This window comes from Electrophorus electricus, chromosome 17 (genome assembly GCF_013358815.1).
Source record: "Electrophorus electricus isolate fEleEle1 chromosome 17, fEleEle1.pri, whole genome shotgun sequence".
Classification (NCBI taxonomy): Eukaryota; Metazoa; Chordata; class Actinopteri; order Gymnotiformes; family Gymnotidae; genus Electrophorus; species Electrophorus electricus.
In genome coordinates, this window is record NC_049551.1 from 6,327,298 (window position 1) to 6,347,868 (window position 20,571).

The window sequence follows — 20,571 nt, forward strand, 5'->3', positions numbered from 1 at the left end:
TAGGCCGTACGGAAGGTGATCAATTAAAAGATTAAGCGTTTTGCAACACATGGACGCATATGCATTTCACTCTAATAGCGGTCCCATCAGCTCATTTTCAGGGGCCTGCCGCCTCCTTCAACAGTGTCCACAGATCAAAGCCTGAACGTCTGCCCGGGCCTCCCAATCGGTAAAAAGGGATGCTAATTCAACCTCCTTCATGCGCGGCTGAGAGAGACTCCTTCAATTAACTGATTTCTATGGCGGGAAAGGGGAAAATAAAAAGATGCAAAGAGAGTCGGTCTGGAAAGGCAGTATTTCTCATTAATTCAAAAGGTCCAGCATTTATTAGCCTCGCTTCTGAGGCTTAGCGCTGAAAACACAGAGCATCAAAGCAGACATGATGGGTTAAATAGAGGCTATAATCTAATTAAAATATTACATATGAGTAAATAGCTCTTTGATAACGATCTAAAGCTTCCATTAAAAAAATAGGTGCTTGAGATTATTTTATGGGGAAAATTATCACTTTAAAAATATAGAAAACAAGTTTGTATGCTCTAATCAGGATGGCTTCAAAGTGTCATCCTTATTTGACCCGTTTTTTCCCTCCCAGTTAAAGAAAAGGCAAGGGAAAATTGGAAATAATCAGAGTAATGGCCAGGAACTGACTGGAAAAGAGCAGAGTGGTCCACATTATCATGTGTGTTTATGAGACTGCTGCTCAGATTAAAAGATGCATTGAAAAAAGAAACATAGCAGCATGATACTGTGCCCAGCAAAAACAGACCTGCCTTGGTAATTCTTTAAGAAACATCCAGTTATATGTATTTATTATTTTTAAAAAGGACACATTACACTTTGAAATAAATATTCTCCTGATTCCTAATGGATGATCTTTTACAACCACACCAGGAGCATATTTTTGTCACTTACACCATTCCACATTCCACACAATGCTGTCAAATTATTTGACAGTCCAAAAAAAAACGTAATTGGAAAAAAAAAAATTTTTGACAGTATATTCAAGTCTAACAAAATTAAAATCCTAGTTAAAAATCCAACCTACAATCTGCTTATGTGAAGCAATCTGCTATTTTTAAGGGAAAAAAGGCCACATGATGCATTCAGTGTAACAGACAAGACCACTTTACATCCAGGTATACTTAACTAACCAAACTTATGATATCCACCGCGTTGTGTTAGGTGTTCAGTGGGTGTTTACAGTGTATTATGGTAGGCTACCTGTTCAGTAGGTGTTAACAGTGTATTGTGGTAGGCTACTTGTTCAGTAGGTGTTAACAGTGTATTGTGGTAGGCTACCTGTTCAGTGGGTGTTAACAGTGTATTGTGGTAGGCTACTTGTTCAGTAAGTGTTAACAGTGTATTGTGGTAGGCTACCTGTTCAGTAGGTGTTAACAGTGTATTGTGGTAGGCTACTTGTCCAGTAGGTGTTAACAGTGTATTGTGGTAGGCTACTTGTTCAGTAGGTGTTAACAGTGTATTGTGGTAGGCTACCTGTTCAGTGGGTGTTAACAGTGTATTGTGGTAGGCTACTTGTCCAGTAGGTGTTAACAGTGTATTGTGGTAGGCTACTTGTTCAGTGGGTGTTAACAGTGTATTGTGGTAGGCTACTTGTTCAGTAGGTGTTAACAGTGTATTGTGGTAGGCTACTTGTCCAGTAGGTGTTAACAGTGTATTGTGGTAGGCTACTTGTTCAGTGGGTGTTAACAGTGTATTGTGGTAGGCTACTTGTTCAGTAGGTGTTAACAGTGTATTGTGGTAGGCTACTTGTTCAGTGGGTGTTAACAGTGTATTGTGGTAGGCTACCTGTTCAGTAGGTGTTAACAGTGTATTGTGGTAGGCTACTTGTTCAGTGGGTGTTAACAGTGTATTGTGGTAGGCTACCTGTCCAGTAGGTGTTAACAGTGTATTGTGGTAGGCTACCTGTCCAGTAGGTGTTAACAGTGTATTGTGGTAGGCTACCTGTCCAGTAGGTGTTAACAGTGTATTGTGGTAGGCTACCTGTCCAGTAGGTGTTAACAGTGTATTGTGGTAGGCTACCTGTCCAGTAGGTGTTAACAGTGTATTGTGGTAGGCTACTTGTTCAGTGGGTGTTAACAGATGGTGCAGATGAGTTAGTGTGATGGCTGGTGAAATGCGCCACTGCCTGTTTCTCCTCTTCGTGGCGTTTTCTCAGCATGTCCAGAGCGGCCAGCTGGGAAAGATCCAACCCTAATTGGAGAATCGCAGGGTGCTCCAATGCCTTCTCATGCTTTTCTTGGGGCCTCTCCCTCCATTGCTGTGGGGCTTTGGGCTTCATTATGGTTTTGGCATACTCCAAAGCCTGGACACAGACAAAATTTTGAAATGGTAGAATTTTATCTGGACATACCTGACAGAAATTAGAATGGGTGTGTGTTGAATATTCAGTATCACTAGCTTTAAACTAGGCCCGATACTTGAAGAATCAACACTAACTCAGGACTACTTTAGATCTCTGCCTGGGAAACCCATAATTATTTTATGAAATCTCATCTGTTAATAAAATAATTAATGAGTGAAATAAAACTGCATCCTGTAATAAGCAAATAACTTCCAGATTTTCCCCAGTGAAGCTCCAGTGGCATGCACTGATATATACCGACATACTGACTACAGGGCAGTGGTAGCTTAGGGGTTAAGGTGCTTGACTTGTACTTGGAAGGTTGCTGGTTCAAGCCCCACCACTGCCTAGTTGCTACTGTTAGGCCCCTGAGCAAGACCCTTAACCCTCAATTACTCAAGTTGTACTCACTCAAGTCGCTTTGGATAACATCGTCAGCTAAATGCCATAAATGAGAGTGCTTTCTGGTTTTTCTCACCTTGTTCCTGGGAATGTCACCCTTGTTCCCACTGCCCAATGGGTTCCTGTCTGGCAGAAAGGGAATTGTGCTTATCTTCTTGTTCTGTTCGCGGATCACATTTGAATACAGCTTCTGTCGTTTAATTTTCTTGGCCTGACATTGGTGGGAGAAACACAGAAAGAGAGAGAGAGAGCAGCAGTTTATAAAAGGGAGGTTTAATTACCTAAGCCGTTTCTCCCTTGAGGCCTCTCTCTGTCATTGTGGATCTCTTTCAGAGGTCTTTCCACAGCAGCAAACAAAACCAAATCAAACTCATCATCTCCCTAGAGCCAGTGTTCAAACCCAAATCAGTCTCTTCCTTGTGGAAACGCATCTGATCAGATTCATGGAAGGTTTTACCATCAGTGACAAAAGAGAAGCAGAGAATGGGGAATACCCCTCTCCAAGGCCTGTGCTCATTAGGTTTTTAAATTCCTTTCAGTTCCATTTGGAAGAGATAAAAGTCTTTTACATTTGCGAGGAAGAGACCTCAAAACCACTTGATAGTTCAAAATAGCTGTTTAGGGATTAGTTAAACCAACACAAAGAAAAGGAGACTGCAAATCTCAATTACATCAATGTAATATTAAATCTTCTTGCTGTGGTTTTCACTGGCATTATGGTATAACAGCACTCACCACCTCCTCAGTGACAGTATAGGATGGACCAAGACCTCCCAGCTTCACCTCCTGGTTCAAGGTCCTATAGTCTTTTAGTGTGTATACCTGAAGGCACGGAGCAGTTAAAAATAGTAAAATATTTGAAAAAGTTCTTGAAAGCATCCAATCTTAAAAGAAAACATCCAAATGCAACTTTAAGTAACACATCACATCAGTACAATACATTTTCATGTAATCTCCATGATAGTCATTGCTTACTACAATAAATACTAAGTAAAACATAAATGTTTGTGTTACACCTTCTCAGAAGGAGACAGAGAAAGATTGTGAGAAAAGATAGAGAGAGAAAGAGAGAGAGAAAAGCTATGACATATTGAAGGAGTAAGTAGTTAATCCGTTATGGATGTCTAAGGTGCACTCGAGCAGCAATCCAGAAGCTCTCCCAACAAAAGCGGATAATCAGGCCTGATCAGGCTGGCTCCTTCAGGCTCTAGGGCTAGCCTTGGATCAGCCATTGGTCATGGACACTGCAGAGCAGTTCTTTCTTTCGTTGATCTGCCGTTGTGCCCTCACCCACCCAACCAGGTTTCAACACTAGCTATTTTACAAATGCATACTCTAATTCTGTGAGACACAATGGTGGAAACAGTGAGGTCAAGAGAAGAGGCAATCTGTTTTATGGTGGAGGGACAACTTAATCCTGACACGGCGTCAAGTGGATATGTTCCGTGACATAATGACTATCAGTGGTGTCTCAACCACTAAGCATGCTAACAGGCATGTCAACATGATCTTTAGGCACAGATCCATCATTCCATTCATCCATCCATCCTTCCAGGCCATTTATTAATTTCTTTGGCCACAAAGGTAACTCAGCTCTACCCACAAGGTGATAAGGGTATAAATGGAAGTCCCATCCTAGTTACCAGGTGATATCTGTGGCTGCTCTACTAAATTTCTCTGGTTTGTTCTGGTTGCATATGGCTGCTTTAGTTACCGGGTGCTTCTCTGCCATGGCAACTCTAGCCATTTGACATTTTCCCTGGGAGCAAATGGCAGGTGTAGATCCCAGGAGTTTTGCCTGGGTCTGAGTGGCTGCTCTAGCTACCTGGCGTGCCTGATGGTGAGCAAGTCCGCTCCTCATCGAGCCACACCTGCAGGCCGCATGCTGGCGTGGGACAAAGAGGCTGTCGTTAAATGCAAATGAGCATCTCAGCAGCCCCGCCTGGCACACAGCACTTAATCACCTGATCCTTTAATTCATTTCAGCATTCATCACAGTGGTCGCCCCTTATATCATCATGTCAAAATAATGAACAGCATCTTCAATTAACTTACTTACTTAGGCAATTAACCTGCAGAACTACAAACTGCCATAACAATCACATTCATGACAGGGGTAGAGACAGGTGTTAAAATATGCTATGGCAGTTATGGCTATAACTTTGACACCATTTCCAATTTAGAGCATTAGGCAATTTAAAAATATATAACCTGCTTGTAAATTTGTGCTTATCATGAGAAGGTTTCTTATGCCATATTGTCCATAATAAGGTAAATATTTATTTAATCTCCAGTTAAATCCCACCAATTCAAGAATAACCATCCTCATATAGAAAATAAAGAGACATCAGAAAAACACACTAAACTACTATATTATCCCTTCATCAGATTAAGACATACACACACACACACACACACACACACACACACACACACACCTTATAAGTTGTTTGAGGCTTAAACTGTCTTTGTTTTTCCAGCTGTGCAAGATACCCCTCTGAGTTGCTCCTTGGTATAGTATTTAGTGCAGGTCCTGCATTGCACGGTACCATATCACTGTCAGTGGGCCCACCTATAGGGGGCAGCACTGCATAGGCTCCATTGTACATTGTAAGTACATAATCAGAAAGTCCACTTTCTTCATTGAATAGCATCACTGTAGGAGCAATGATGTTAGAAGTTTCTTCAAATGCTGGCCATTTTGGAGAAGCCCTAAAAAACAAAAATCGTTGCATGAAGACTAATACTATGCAATGCTTAGAACATAACTAGTACAATAAATCCTAGTCAGCAAACAGGCCCGCTATCAGTAAAATACAGAGCCTTCCATTATCACAGTTTGTATGACAATTACAAATGCCAGGCAGTTAGAAACAAGAAACAAGTTTTAAAGGGATTAACATACCTGATGCTATTGTTATTAATGACTGTTGTGCCCTCAGTTAGCCCAGGTTCATCATCCAGCCTTCTGCCAGTGCCCTGCAGATGGTTTCTGTCCATGTGGTGGTTTCCAGGTTTTGTGCGAGACACGGACACCTGAGGGGCCGAGCCCATCAGGTCCACAGCATCACTGGCAGGATTTATGGAAGGTAAGGTATATCCATCAGGCCTGATCCTCCACTGTGTCAAGTGAGGGGGGGCGAATGAAAAGACCTGCTCGTGCAGTTGACCACTGAGCAAAGGCTCTGCGGGTTTGGCCAGGGCATTGGCATTGATGTTGAGGTGGACCTTTGGAGCTCCAGGGAAAGGCTGGTGACGTGGTAGATCGGAGATGCTGGTTGGGTCAGGTGGTATGAGCATACGGTTTTCGGCAGGAGTCGGTACTTGCTGACCTCTCCTTGAAGTGCGTCTCTCCACAGGATGACGCACGTGAGCACCAGGTCCGGACCTGTGGATCTTAGGCCTGGGTCTGTCTGAGCCCTCTTTGTGGATCTATTATGATTGGGTACACATTAAGAAAATTCACTTTACATACTTTACAATACACTCTTAACTAAAGCATTCCATTGCTTATTAGTTTGTGTGCGTTATGAAGATGTTGAGCTTTGTACATTGCAATTGAAGTGATCGTTAACTAGCCTCTTCCTAATTGATGAATAATACCTTCAAAATATCTTCATTTGGTGACACAAAAGACTCAATATTAGCATGAATAAAATAATTTCAACAAATATGATCAGGATCCTAAATATATGTCTTTCCAACAGAAGATAAAGGAACCTATGTCTAAATTAATCAGATTAGAAATTCATCCCAAGAGGGGATCTTAGAGAACAAGATGAACCCTGATTCAAATGCAGACAGGAGCTGGAAGATTCCATTCTATTGTGCAGGAAAATTTATACGACAGCAGCCTTGCAGCTATTGTCCTGGGCGGAGGAGGAGTTGGACGTACAGCTAATGCTTTTTGCTACAGGCCTGGCATGCACAGTGCTCTGGCCTGTGTTATTCAGGGAGGTCTGGGGCTGTGTCGCAGCATGTAATGCCACTGATTTAGCCAACACCAGCTTTCACCATTCTAATGGGAAAATATTTACTCTCCTCTGCCTGCCAGCATTAGGGTGACCGCTCAAGTGCTCAAAATAATGATGCTCCTCCGTTCCCCCTCTCTCTGCTGCGCGGGCTCCTTTTCAAGACGTTTCAGAGGCTCCATTGTGCCTGAACAACTCTATCAGAAATTGCGTCCATCATGGTGGAAATGAAATCCCGGGTGACAGTGCGCCCACTGTGCAGACATTTTCATCTTGAGAGGAAGCCCTTGCTGACAGTTATGCATTAGGGCAATGGATTGTGCCAAGCAGCCCCACCTACATCTACACAGAGCAAGAGAGAGAGAGAGAGCAAGAGAGAGAGAGAGAGGCAGAGAAAGAGAGACAGAGAGAGAGAGAGAGAGCAAGAGAGAGAGAGGCAGAGAAAGAGAGACAGAGAGAGAGAGAGAGAGAGAGAGAGAGAGAGAGAGAGAGAGAAACACGGATGAAATCAATAAAGCGAACAAGAGTGAAGGGTCCTACCTTCAGTTTTTGAGTTTTTTGTATCCACATGAGCTCTGGATCCAGAGCATTGTCTGGGCTTCCCTGGATGTCAGTGTTTCCAGTATCCACAGCGGGCTCTGTGGGCTGGAGAGAAGTAAAAAAAGAAAAGGGAAAAAGAAGGATGAGAGTGAAAAGAGAAAGGACACGAACCGTAAGGGAAGAGTATAAATAGTAAAGAACAAATGGAAAACATATGGAGTTGCTGCATGACTAATACACACTACAGTTTTGCCATGTGTATTCATCTGTCTCAGTGAACAGTATTCAAGACTTATCCAACCATAACAAAGTGCATATACAGAAATTCATTCAAATACAGACAAAATATTACTCAGTAAAGACACGTGAGAAATAAAAATCACACGTGGTAGCTATATAGTATTTTCATATGCATATATTTGACATATTTTCTACTACTTATTATTTAGGTACTGAATTCTCCACATCTGTCTCAGGTTTGAAGGCCTATTGATCTCTTTTATAAGAGTCCTTTCAGAGCAGTTTGAAGATAAGTGTCTGTATACACCCACATTACATCAATTCACTCTCTTCACTTTTCCTAATGCACCCATTCAGGGACAGCATATCTACTGCTAATACTGTAATGAAAATCATTTAGTAAACTTAGAGACACTTTGGCTGCTGAGGACATTCCGTCCTGATCGATGATATCGACACCTTGAGGAGTTCCTGAATGAATGCGGCTGAACAGGAGGAGGGTCGAAGGGAAGCGTGCTACAGCGAGTGGATCGAGTTGTAACATATCCATCAATAAACAGGCAGCCGTGTTGGCCTATCTATTGGCTGAAAGACCAGGAATGCAGGAAGCTGATCTCTGCACTGCCTCTGCTTCCAGTCAGATGCACAGGATACGGAGCACTGTGTAATTATCAGGGCAATGGGAACAAAGAGGGAATTCAGCTACCAGATACATATGTATGCAAGCATGCATGTATCCATCTAAATATCTATCTTTTCAAACAGCATGCTGGCACATTTGCAATTAGAAGAACCACAACAGACAAGAAACAATTCCATCAAAATATCTGCTAGTGTCTAAGGCTAAGGTTATGTGCACATTATTAAGTTGAGGTAACACAGATTTATTTTCAGAGGTGTGTGAAAACAAAACAGGATGCTGAGCTACTCTTATATGTGGTCATAGATTTGATACATATCTATGCAACAGTAATGATATCTGTCAGAGATTCATATTTTTATTCAAACTCTCACACCCACACTTCTTTCTACATGGAAGTGCCAGAAATAGCTGCAAAAACAGCTATGCATCTGGCCTTTTCTTGTCTTCTCGCCTTAAGGCAAGGCAAGTTTATTTGTGTAGCACTTTTCATGCATGATAGCAATCCAAGGTTCTTAATGATGAACAGCTGATGATTTGTTAGACAAGCTCAAGAGCAAATGTTTGTGATGAAGGCTTGCTAGTTTATATACTTTTATCACTACTGCAGTGCTAAACAATCTCAAATATGACATTTTTGTTGCTTTTCATGACACAGGCAGACCATGCACGTGACAGTGACATCAAAAAAATGTTGGCATGCAGGTCCTTTCAGGGCAAATGTTTGATTAAACTAACGGGATCTATGAATTATTTGTAAAACACTCATGTGAATCATCAAGACAGAAAGACTAGATCTGAGAAAAAAACAGAACTGAGCATTTGAACATAACCTAAGATATAAAACTTATTTTCTCATTTTCAGTATTTCTCATAATATGCAATCATCATAATGAACCCAATGTATCAATGGCAATATCACAAAATTACACAGGCACATTACAGGCAGAGGGGTGTGTTTGGTTCCCTGCATTTGGCACATCTAGTGTGTTTTGTGCAGTGCTGCCATTGTGCAGTAACAGGTGTGGTTGTGCGTGCGTGCGTGCGTGCGTGTGTGTGTGTGAGTGTGTGTGCGTGCGCGCGCGCGCGCGTGTGTGTGTGTGTGTGTGTGTGGTGAACTTCCTGGCCTCCCTATGGCAGCAGGCCACAGCCTCTGCCCAAGTCACTGCCACTGCCTTTTGTCCACCATTTTAATAATCTCAATCAAATTGAGAAAATGATCAAACAAAATTGCATTTTGAGCTTTATAAGCTGTGTAATATCTATTCTGTTAAATTGGGGTCCATAATTGCCTCTTGGGGCGAGATGAGGCACAACAAAGTCAGCCGATCTGAGCTTGCCATTTTCCTCAAGACTGAGAAACACAGCTTTTGCAATGAGGACTTCAAAGGCTTGCAGTTCTTGAATTGCATTTGGTTGCTATTGTGGCCGCCCAGGCAATCTTGATTAGGTGTTTACACTGAGGCAGGGTGTACAGTGGCAGAGAGCTGCGGAGTCTCAGTCTAGAGCTATTAAGAGATTGTACATTATGTTCCTGGCTTTGAAGTGAGGGTCTGGGAGATGACGAGGGACTCTGGCTGAGTGCAATGGCAGAAGATTGCTCTGCTACTTCTGTCTTTATCAAAGGAGCCTCTGCAGGGGCCTCAGCATCACCCCCCCCCACCCACCCCCACCCCCACTTGCAGCCACAAAGTTGGCACATTATAAGATTGTGTACATTTAATAACATAGCTAATTATCGAGAATAAGGAGGCCATCAAAGAGCAAATAGTAGCTTTTAAAAAGGGACCAACAGTATGCTCCGGGAGGCTAGGTAATGATGCCGAAACTGATGTGATTTGATGGGATCCTTTTTTTCCCCTTTGAAAGGAAAAAATAAATAAATAAAATAAAAGGCATGGCTAAGGGCAAATATCAGCATATAAGATCAGATAGATGGATGCATGATAAATGTCCAGAAGGGAGTCTTGTGATCTTTCTCTTGTACTGCATAAAACCAAATAAAAATAAAACAAAAAACACAAAAGAACAATCCTCAATTTTAGAAAAAAGCAAACCGTAAATGAATAAAATTCTCATTATCCAAGTCAATCTTTGTTATGGGTTTTGATGACAGAAAAAGATAGGTAAAGGGATTTTAAACCATAACACCCACCCACCCCCCTTTAAAGCTTACCTGGAACATTCAGGACTGTGGCGCTACAGTTAGTGTGGAGTTTAGAGAGGGGAAGCCCTTGCTCTGTTTACCGTGTCACAATGCTAACAGCCCTTCACTATGCTAATGCAGCTGACATGAGACATTAAGGTGGGTATGGGCTCAGATGGGCCAGGAAAGGCCTGAAATGTAGCAAATCCTCATGTGGCACTGTGCACAGACAGGCCGAAGCCTGCCAATTACACGGCAGGGCCAGGTGCACTGATAGCTAAGAGCCTATTGGTAACCATGCCTCTCTGATGTTCTTAATAGCTACTGTTGTGCAGATCAACTCATAATAGGCACTACATAGCCAGACATGCTTCCTTTTCCCTTTTCTGCTCCCAGTCTCTGCCAAATTAATTTCCAAGCCACAGTTAGATTAGGCTGCTTGTTCTCTTATAGTAAGGGTCTAGCACAATAGCAAGGTCACTAACACATTCATATTTTTAAAAAGAACAACGATACAGGTCAGGTCATATCAAATATGGCATACTTGTTGAAGGGAAACAATATGGACATCTGCTTATAATAGACTACAAAGGAGGTTTTCTGAACCAAAACCACTCCAAAAAACAGTATTTTGGAAAAACTGCTTTAGAAAATAAATATACATCACATTAACATCTGTATGTCTTCGTGTACATGCAAATAATGTAAAATTAGAGCAGAGAGAGAGTTTTTTTTAACACAAAAGGTCATAAAGCCATCTTCGTGAAATGATATGCTTCCAGCTTGCCACATCAGGCATTATTTGCAGTACTGTAAAATATTATCTTAGCAGAAGATTGAGAGACTTAATTCTGCCAGAAAATGATCACTGAATCTCTTGAGTAGCACACACTCTTTCAGCCATATAATCACATGGTAGTCTTGCTAAGTCTGAACCCAGTTTTTAAAATCATTCTAGCTCTAGTCTTTCAAATGATAACGAAAAACAATACGGAAAAATAAGAGCATAAAAAGAGAAGGACGGCTGAAGAGACTGAGACGGTGTGCTGTGTTATTGCGTCCTCTAGTGGCTCACGGAGAAAGCACGCTCTCTGAGCAACAGCACAAAAACAAAACAAAACACAAACACAAACAAACAAGAAAGAAACATTTTTTTGACCATCTGTCATGCCATTAGTCATGCCACTTTCATTATTAGAACATAAAAAGGATTGGGTGTTTTGTTTTTTTTGTATGTAAGCAATCATAAAACAAACTCCACATTGTTTTCAGAGTTCAATGAACTACAGTACAATGGCCAACATTAGAACTATAAGAAAAGCCTCAGATAAACACAAACCTGATGTGCATCTTCTGTTCTCCATCCTTTTTGGTCATAGGCCTTCAGGTAGGACCCTTGTTGGTGACTCTTCACACCTAAGGTGGCTTTATTCCGCTCCACTATGTCCACCGTCGGCCTGGTTTGCCTAGCCTTTCGAGAGTGTGTGGCTACACTGTTGAGCTTGTCAGTACTGATGCTTCGTTCCTCCCCATTATACTGCTTGTTACTCTCCTTCTGCTGCCTCTGTTGTGTAGAAGAAGAGGGCAACACTTCAGCTGTACTTTGGTGGTCACTGTAGCTAACCTTCACAGCTCTGTCCAAATTAAAATGCTGTGTGCTCTCCGAAGAAGAACAGAAACTCTGTGGAAGGGACAGTGTTGTGTCTTCATGACTGAACTGGCCCTGCTGTGGGTGTAAGTGAAAGGAAAAGGGCCTGGGCTGAACTATGTCCACTTCTACAGGATGACTGACCACTACATCATCACAGCTCTCTCTTGCAGTCATGTCTTCTGACTCAGCGCAGGAGTCCAGGGAAAGACTCATCTGGTCCTTGCATAGAAACTGAGCCCCTGGCAAATTCCTTCTCCAGTCTGGATCATAACGCAAATCAGCATATTCATCCCCACGAGGGCTCTGTCTGAAATGTAGGAAAAGTCAATTTTGTGAGATTAAAGGACAATTCTGCAGTAACATTGCCATTTACTGGGGTTTTGTTTTTTCTTTGGTTGTTTAGTTATTTGGTTGTTTAGTTGGTTTTATTGAATAGAGAGTGATGGTGTTTATTATTTTCTCAGGAAAAGCCAAAACCCCACAATTATTAAAGTAAGCTAGTGTAAGCAATCAAACATTAAGGAAGAGACGAAGCACATCATATAGGCTACACTTCACATTTCTTTTGTCTGGTGTAGTCTCATCCTCATGTTTTCCCTACCATAGCCTCAAATGTCTAAGGGTCTTGAGACCACAATTGGGGCATAGTTTTGGAAATGGCTGATTCAAGGGTATAAAATAGGTTGAAATTACTACCTAATGTGTTCCTTGCATTACTGGATGAAAAGATCTCATTAAAATAATTAGAAGAGTGCCTCTTTGTTGCACAGCTCTGAATACTACAAGATGCATTTCACATCTCATGATACCAAAATACAGCGATGGTGAGGAGTATGGCTCTTCAGCCAACGAGGGCAAGGGGGCAGGGAACGTCTCAGTAATGACTCGGCCAAAACAAGCTTGAGAATGCAGTGTAGGCTCACAGCTGTGGAAGCTCCTTATCATATGAAAACCCTCTCAAAGCTTTTTGAGATGCACCAAAATGAAATCTAGTTTCACCCTATGCACTCCCTTTTAGCTTATTTCAAGACTTCTGCCTCCCAGAGGACTCTCAAGTAATACCAGAGACCATTGAATTGAATGAGAATATATAAATGAGAATTTATTATGTATACATATCATATTGATTTCAAGGATCTTGTTAATTCCAAAAACATTTCATAGCCTACATTACATTTTTACTTCAGTTTCCATGATGAACTCAATGAATTCAATAGTTTGTGCCACAGTCTTTGCATTAAAACTATGCAAGTGTTAAGTGGCTCTTAACTGACCGGCTATCAATACAAACAAGATTAAATTAAACAAATGCCTCTTTCAGTTTTCAGGGGGAGGGGCAGATGGGGTCACAAAGAGTTAGGGTGGAGATAGCCCTCTTAACCATCATACTTGGAGTGCAAAACCAGGATGAAAGTGGAGGAGCTGATACAGACGATGCAATGAACACTTCAGATTCCAGCATCTGTGTTTCTACAGCACAGAATGGCTTCCTATTTAAAGCACAACAAAGCATCTGCTTTTTTTTAATGAGCTTCAGAATGAGGCCTTATTGTGATAACCTCCCACAGAATAAAAATCTAATATCCTTTAAATGAGCGTACTTATATGGAAAGTACCAAAATTAGAGGTCTTTCAACTAAATTAAAATGCACGTACTCTAACATCATTTTCAAAGACTTCCATTATCTATTAGGCGAGAGAATACAAGCTGTTAATCATTTCAATTATGTTTCCTGAGCTGCTCTGTAATAAAAGGGTCTTGTCATTTTGAGAGTGATCTATTCTGTATCAGGTATTGCCATTGTTTACTCAGTCTATTTCAGCCTAATTTCTCACACCCATTACTGATGGCACAATTTACTAGATCATCCTCAATAGAGCATTTAAGTTGATGTAACATCTCGACAACGAAAATAATATTTAGGATTTGGGTTGTCCTTTATTACCTCAAAACCTGAACTTTGTTCATAACCTAAAACAAAATGAATGTTTAATTGTTCCATCAAGAAAAACATAAAATAAAACGATGTCCATCAAATTAATCAGAGTTCAAGACTTCAGAGAAGGTTCACTGTACATGTGAATTAGGCCTATTTAATGTGTCTTAAAAAGCTAAAAACGAAAGAGAATGTGGTGGTTGATCATTATGGGGATCTTTACAGGGAATACATCATACACTTAGCTATATTTTAAGTTTGTGAAAGTACCTTGTTAAATTGTTGTTTTTGCTTTGCATTTCACGTCTCCCGGTGACGGCCGCTTGTGTAGCTGAAAGTGTGCGCTCCGATTCAGAGCTGCTGTAGATGTTTTCTTGCTGGTTACTCTCGCTGTCCACCTTCTCATAAACGTTGTGCGGTTTTGCACCAAAAGGACTTTTGTCACCGGCTTCGTCAGAAATGCACTTTTGAAGCTGTCGCCGATACGATTTTTCCTGTAACATACTTTCAGTATCCGATTCTAAGGAGTCCCAAAGGTTAGGAGGCACATCTTCACTCCTCTCTCTGCTGACACTGATCCCGTCAGCACTCCTCTCGTTTTTAGTGAAGCTGTTCTCCATAACTTGAGATGCCATGAGCCAGAATTATTCCATCGTTAGCTAAGATACACTACGTTACACGATGTTCGAAGTCGATCCATTTAATATTAAAAAGCTAACTAAGTTTCACAATAGTCCAACAACGAGATGGAGCTTTTTACAAGGCACATTAATCAGGTAGCGATAAATAACCCTCTAGAAAAAAAACAACTTAGATTTCTGAATAAACTTGTTAGGGCTGTGTTAACTATGCTGTTTAAAAGTGAGCGAGCTAGTTAGCTAGTGTTAGCGTCAACTTGCTTGATTTCTGGCGTAACCTTAGCTGCTAGGGTTAGAAGCAGACTTTGGTCATAACTACAAATGACGCGCATTAAGCATCTCGATTAGAACGCAGTAAAGGCACACATTTAAACCAAAATACCGATATTAAAATGTATAATGACAACCTAGCCAGCTAGCGTTAGCCGTCTTAGACTCCTCACGCAGTTGAGCCGATAGCCAGTTTATTTAGACGTTGCCGTGGTAACGGACATCTTCACCTGCGCATTTGCATGGAAGTGATGGGACCATTAAGATATTAATTGGAGGATTTTACACCACATACCAATTTATTTCGCAACTCATTCACCTAACCACGATGAAAGGGGGGAAAAAAAAAACACTTCTAGAACCATCTCGGCTCAAACGTTTTTTTTTGTTTAAATAGAACTTACCAAGTGGAGAGGACTTGCAATTTTTAAAATTGTTAAAAATAAGCGCCGCACTACATGCAACCGTTTAACCAGCTTTGCTTACAAACCATTGCACACGGTCTATCTGACGCGTTACACATTACTCCTCTTAATGCCAAGTAGGTCAGCTTGACCAAGAGCTTCCAAATGACTTAACTCTGGGCAAATATTTTGATGGGTACAGTCATTTAACTGGGTATACACAAGCGAGTTAATTCAGAATAAGACAGGCAAGATAGGGTAGTTACTTTATTTATGTTCAATTGCAGAGAAACATGGCTGTTGCCAAAAAGGCTTATGAAAATTCCATTAACAGTTGTCATACAACATTCAAGTAGAAAAATCTGTTCCCTGTGTGTAAATTGACTCCCATTTCACCACCTAGTCAATATTTTATTTGTTTAATCTGGTCACTCTATAGCAGAAACCCAACTAAAACCCTGAGACCACAACCTAGTGTTTCAGAGGAAAGCTACTACAGAGGGTAAGGACTGTAAACATTGCTCTGGAGGTAGTTTAGAATGGCTTAATCAACCTCCTCAATGGTTGGCCCAGAAGATCCACCCCCAGGTGCAGCTCCAGCTCCTGGGAATCCTCCAGGCATCCCATCGGGCATCCCACCAGGCATGCCCCCAGCACTCTGGTACAGTTTGGTGATGATGGGATTGCAGATCTTCTCCAGCTCCTTCTGCTGGTGCTCATACTCTTCTCTCTCAGCAGTCTGGAAGACAGTACATTTGGTTTTACTGTGGATTTGAAATGGCACGGGTATACCCCCTACAACTAAATCAACTGGTTTCCAACCTGTACCTGGTTCTTGTCAAGCCAACTGATGACCTCATTGCATTTGTCCAGGATCTTCTGCTTATCCTCATCACTGATCTTGCCCTTCAGCTTCTCATCCTCCACAGTGGATTTCATGTTGAAAGCATAGGATTCCAGGCCATTCTTGGCAGACACCTTGTCACGCTGCACATCATCCTCAGCCTTGTACTTCTCAGCCTCCTGCACCATGCGCTCAATGTCCTCCTTGCTGAGACGACCTGTGGGAAAGGGAAGCATGAGTTCAGAGCCCTGAAGATGACATCAAAGAAATGGAAAGGGAGTACAGATTTATGCATAGATACACATTTTAGAACCATAGTACAGTACTTTTTCTGCACTCACCCTTGTCATTGGTGATTGTGATCTTGTTCTCCTTGCCAGTGCTCTTGTCGACAGCAGAGACATTCATGATGCCATTAGCATCGATGTCAAAAGTGACCTCAATCTGGGGAACACCACGAGGGGCAGGGGGGATTCCAGTGAGCTCAAACTTGCCCAGCAGGTTGTTGTCCTTGGTCATGGCACGCTCACCCTCATAGACCTGTAAACCATTCAAATCTTTAACTAGAAGCATAAACAGTGTGCATAAATATTTCATTAACTGAAGTCGCTCAGACATCCAAGGAAGGTACTTGGGCCATCTCTGGTTTTTCAACCTCTGGTGGAAACTACGAATGGCAGGAATCAACTTCATCATAGCGAAAACCAGTCAAACCCTACCTGCCCAAACATTTGTTCTTACCTGAATCAGCACACCAGGCTGGTTATCAGAGTATGTGGTAAAAGTCTGGGTCTGCTTGGTTGGAATGGTGGTGTTGCGCTTGATGAGAACAGTCATGACTCCACCTGCTGTCTCAATTCCAAGAGACAGAGGAGTGACATCCAGCAGCAGCAGGTCCTGAACATTCTCCGACTTGTCACCTGAGAGGATGGCAGCCTGGACAGCTGAAAAGAAATTAAAAATTAAATATCTTCAATAAGACAAAACCTGCCTGAACAATGTCGCAAGGTCGCTCAGACATCCAAGGAAGGTACTTGGGCCATCTCTGGTTTTTCAACCTCTGGTGGAAACTACGAATGGCAGGAATCAACTTCATCATAGCAAGATGAATTAGGAAAGGCAAAAGTGATTACTGTAACTGACCTGCACCATAAGCCACAGCCTCATCAGGATTGATGCTTTTGTTGAGTTCTTTGCCATTGAAGAAGTCTTGGAGAAGCTTTTGGATCTTAGGGATGCGAGTAGAACCACCAACCAGGACGATGTCATGGATCTGAGACTTGTCCATCTTCGCATCACGGAGAGCCTTCTCTACTGGATCCAGGGTCCCACGGAAGAGATCTGCATTGAGCTCCTCAAAGCGGGCCCTGGTGATGGAGGTGTAGAAATCAACACCCTCATAAAGGGAGTCGATCTCAATGCTGGCTTGAGTGCTGGAGGACAGGGTGCGTTTTGCACGCTCGCAGGCAGTGCGCAGACGGCGAACTGCTCTCTTGTTGTCACTGATGTCCTTCTTGTGCTTGCGCTTGAACTCAGTAATGAAGTGGTTCACCATGCGGTTGTCGAAGTCTTCCCCTCCCAGGTGAGTGTCCCCAGCAGTGGACTTGACCTCAAAAATGCCATCTTCAATTGTTAGGATGGACACATCGAAGGTGCCACCACCAAGATCAAAAATGAGCACATTCCTCTCAGATCCAACCTATGTGGGGAATGAAGGCAGACACCTGATTACAGACCCAGCAAAGCACCAATAAAAAAATAAATAAGGGGAGGGGCCACACAAGGATGACCATTTCGCTCAGACATCCAAGGAAGGTACTTGGGCCATCTCTGGTTTTTCAACCTCTGGTGGAAACTACGAATGGCAGGAATCAACTTCATCATAGCGAAATTGTGTGGTCATTTGTAATGTGGAATCTGAGTCAAAAGATTGCATCCAAGATTCCATGTGAGCAACTGCAGTATAAAAGTCAAATTGCACTGAAGTAGTTTCCAGAGAAACACAGTGAGAGATTCTAGCTGTTCAGAGGCTCTTTACCAGCACAGCTAACATCTTGTTCCCCTAGAATACATATGTAGAGAATTAAGTTCTCTACATTTTTCATTATGCCACACTCACCAATAATCTGAATTTTTATGAACATGTAACCAACCTTCTTGTCCAAGCCATATGCAATGGCAGCAGCAGTAGGTTCATTAATGATTCGCAACACATTCAGACCAGAAATTGTACCAGCATCTTTGGTGGCTTGCCGCTGAGAGTCATTAAAGTAAGCTGGTACTGTTATCACTGCATTAGTGACGGTCTGAAGGAACAAAAATGAGTCACATGAATTAAGAGGGAAAAAAAAAGCAAAAAAAAAAGCAACCAAACACTCAAGTACTAAATATGATGAATACTCATTATAACCAAAAATGCCATTAATGTAATCACCTTTCCAAGGTAGGCCTCAGCAATCTCCTTCATTTTCACCAACACCATAGAAGAAATCTCCTCAGGATAGAAGTTTTTGTTCTCTCCTTTGTATTCAACCTCCACTTTGGGCCGCCCACCATCACTGATCACTTTGAAAGGCCAGTGTTTCATGTCCGACTGAACCACAGGGTCCTCAAACCTTCTGCCAATCAAACGTTTCGCATCTGCAATGAAAACATTTGCGCCCAACATTTATTAAAATTGCTTCTGTTTTATTTTAAGCCAAGTTGCAAAAAAAAAAAAGTTTAAGCACCAACCAAAGATTGTGTTTGTGGGGTTCATGGCAACTTGATTTTTGGCTGCATCCCCAATCAGTCTTTCAGTGTCAGTGAAGGCAACATAGCTTGGTGTAGTTCTGTTTCCTTGGTCATTGGCAATAATTTCAACTTTGCCATGCTGGAACACTCCAACACAGGAGTAGGTGGTCCCCAGATCAATACCGACAGCTGGTCCCTTAGACATTGTACCTATATTGACAAAAGGCAGCCATTAGAAAAGTATATCACAAACATACATTGTACATATAAACATAATACATATATTGTACATACATTGTTAATATATTTTGGTACATATATAGGATATATTTCTCTATGCACCCGTTTTCTTTTGCCTCAGTTTGGACAGAGCACTCAACCATTTCACTGTGAGTTATACTGTGTATGACCATGTATGTGACAAACCAAACCAAACTTGAAAAGAAATATATCCCAAAACACTGCTTCAATTTCATTCATCTCTTAAATGGTCATAGAGAATTTAATTTTTACTGTAGTAAAAAAAAGACAGGGGACACTTGAAAACTTGTAGAGGTAGTCAACGGCAGTGAAATGTCTCCAGATTATACAGTCGTAATTCCTATATACAGCATTTACCTAGCCAATCAAGCCACCGAGTCTCTTACTCAAAATGGCGCAACTGTATGCCCAACCACATGGCCAGGAACGGATATGAATCAAGAACGGGGGGGGGGGGGGGACTGGGCTTCTAGAAATTTCTGTCTTGCGCTATAGCGGTGGCTCGCTAGCCAGTGTTAGCAATAATCTACTGGTTGCTTATCATTTATAACTAGCCACGTTGGGCGCTTACTTAGCCCCACAACCCAGTCTCACGTATTTAGTTTTATAGCAGCTTAATATCAAACAGTGAATACCAGGCCGCTAGACGTATGGTAAGCTAGTAGTTAAATGTTCTGGCCTCGCCTGTCCTTAGCTAGCTACAAGGTAGGTTAGCTAACGGTAGCCACTATTTTGTACAAAAAGTCACAAAAAAAGGCAGCTCACGCACCCTAGGGTAGCGAGCCGTCTTCCTAGCCAGATACCTACAAATAAAATACTTTAAGACTAGCTAGCCGATTTAGTTAAAACTAACGAGCCTGACTCTTTCCTTTGTTGGCCACAGCCCCCACCGACATTGCAGAGGCCGACATCTGGCGCGGTGGCTATAATTGCCAAATTAGACAGCTAGTCATTTGTATTCTAGTTGATTGAGAGAAATTTTACTTAACTATACTCACCAAGATTGATTCAACTGAAGTCGATGAATACTGGAGATATACTGAGCCGCCGCCTGCCTTACCTCGGCGTTTAAGAGAAGGAACGAAGCTTCCAGAACAATTATATATATTGCCGGTAAGCAAGCCAATCACATTTGGGTAGCTCAGTTTTACGACGTCAACACCAATAAGAAACCGAGACGCCACTCCTTTATCCCCGCCCTCTGCAGGAAAAAGAAGCAAACGTTTGATTGGTTCATACTGTTTCCCGCGCGCCAGAATACCTTTCAACCAACGACTCCAGGAGCCACGTTCCCCTCCACAGGGTCCCAGAGCAGTTACTTGTATTCCCTACAGTTACCTGTATTTCCTGTGTGCTAAATCCCGTAATGTATGTCAGTGGGTTTTACATTATTTAAATCCCTTCTTTCGAAATGCACTGTGACGTCTTCACGCAGAAGGCATTATGCGTCTTGTGTTTTTTTCGATTCTCACGACAGCTACTAATATGTACTAATATTTTGCACGTAAAATGAATATCTGGTTGATGTT

General features: G+C 41.9%; 2 protein-coding genes and 3 non-coding genes across 6 annotated transcripts; all 5 read right to left on the bottom strand.

Moving 5' to 3' along the window:
• Window positions 1-722: 722 nt before the first annotated feature.
• jhy (junctional cadherin complex regulator) lies at window positions 723-14,527 on the bottom strand. Its single transcript, XM_035535773.1, has 8 exons — window positions 14,163-14,527; window positions 11,644-12,262; window positions 7,279-7,383; window positions 5,673-6,199; window positions 5,206-5,479; window positions 3,503-3,589; window positions 2,844-2,978; window positions 723-2,326 (listed from the first exon to the last, which is right to left on the bottom strand). The coding sequence occupies exons 1-8, from the start codon at window positions 14,525-14,527 to the stop codon at window positions 2,087-2,089; spliced, it is 2,352 nt and encodes a 783-aa protein (XP_035391666.1). The 3' UTR covers window positions 723-2,086.
• Window positions 14,528-15,457: 930 nt separating this feature from the next.
• hspa8 (heat shock protein 8) lies at window positions 15,458-20,147 on the bottom strand. Of its 2 annotated transcripts, XM_035535902.1 has the most exons (9): window positions 20,041-20,147; window positions 18,782-18,991; window positions 18,483-18,688; window positions 18,202-18,354; window positions 17,192-17,747; window positions 16,790-16,992; window positions 16,390-16,588; window positions 16,033-16,265; window positions 15,458-15,943 (listed from the first exon to the last, which is right to left on the bottom strand). In XM_035535902.1, the coding sequence occupies exons 2-9, from the start codon at window positions 18,984-18,986 to the stop codon at window positions 15,749-15,751; spliced, it is 1,950 nt and encodes a 649-aa protein (XP_035391795.1). In that variant the 5' UTR covers window positions 18,987-18,991; window positions 20,041-20,147; the 3' UTR covers window positions 15,458-15,748. The 2 variants fall into 2 exon arrangements, with proteins under 2 accessions (XP_035391795.1, XP_035391796.1); XM_035535903.1 differs by lacking the exon at window positions 18,202-18,354.
• Window positions 16,655-16,749, bottom strand: LOC113579048. Its single transcript, XR_003410819.1, has one exon. It is a non-coding gene; the product is annotated as a small nucleolar RNA SNORD14 (small nucleolar RNA).
• LOC118242891 lies at window positions 17,058-17,152 on the bottom strand. Its single transcript, XR_004777101.1, has one exon. It is a non-coding gene; the product is annotated as a small nucleolar RNA SNORD14 (small nucleolar RNA).
• LOC113579049 lies at window positions 17,843-17,937 on the bottom strand. Its single transcript, XR_003410820.1, has one exon. It is a non-coding gene; the product is annotated as a small nucleolar RNA SNORD14 (small nucleolar RNA).
• Window positions 20,148-20,571: the final 424 nt, after the last annotated feature.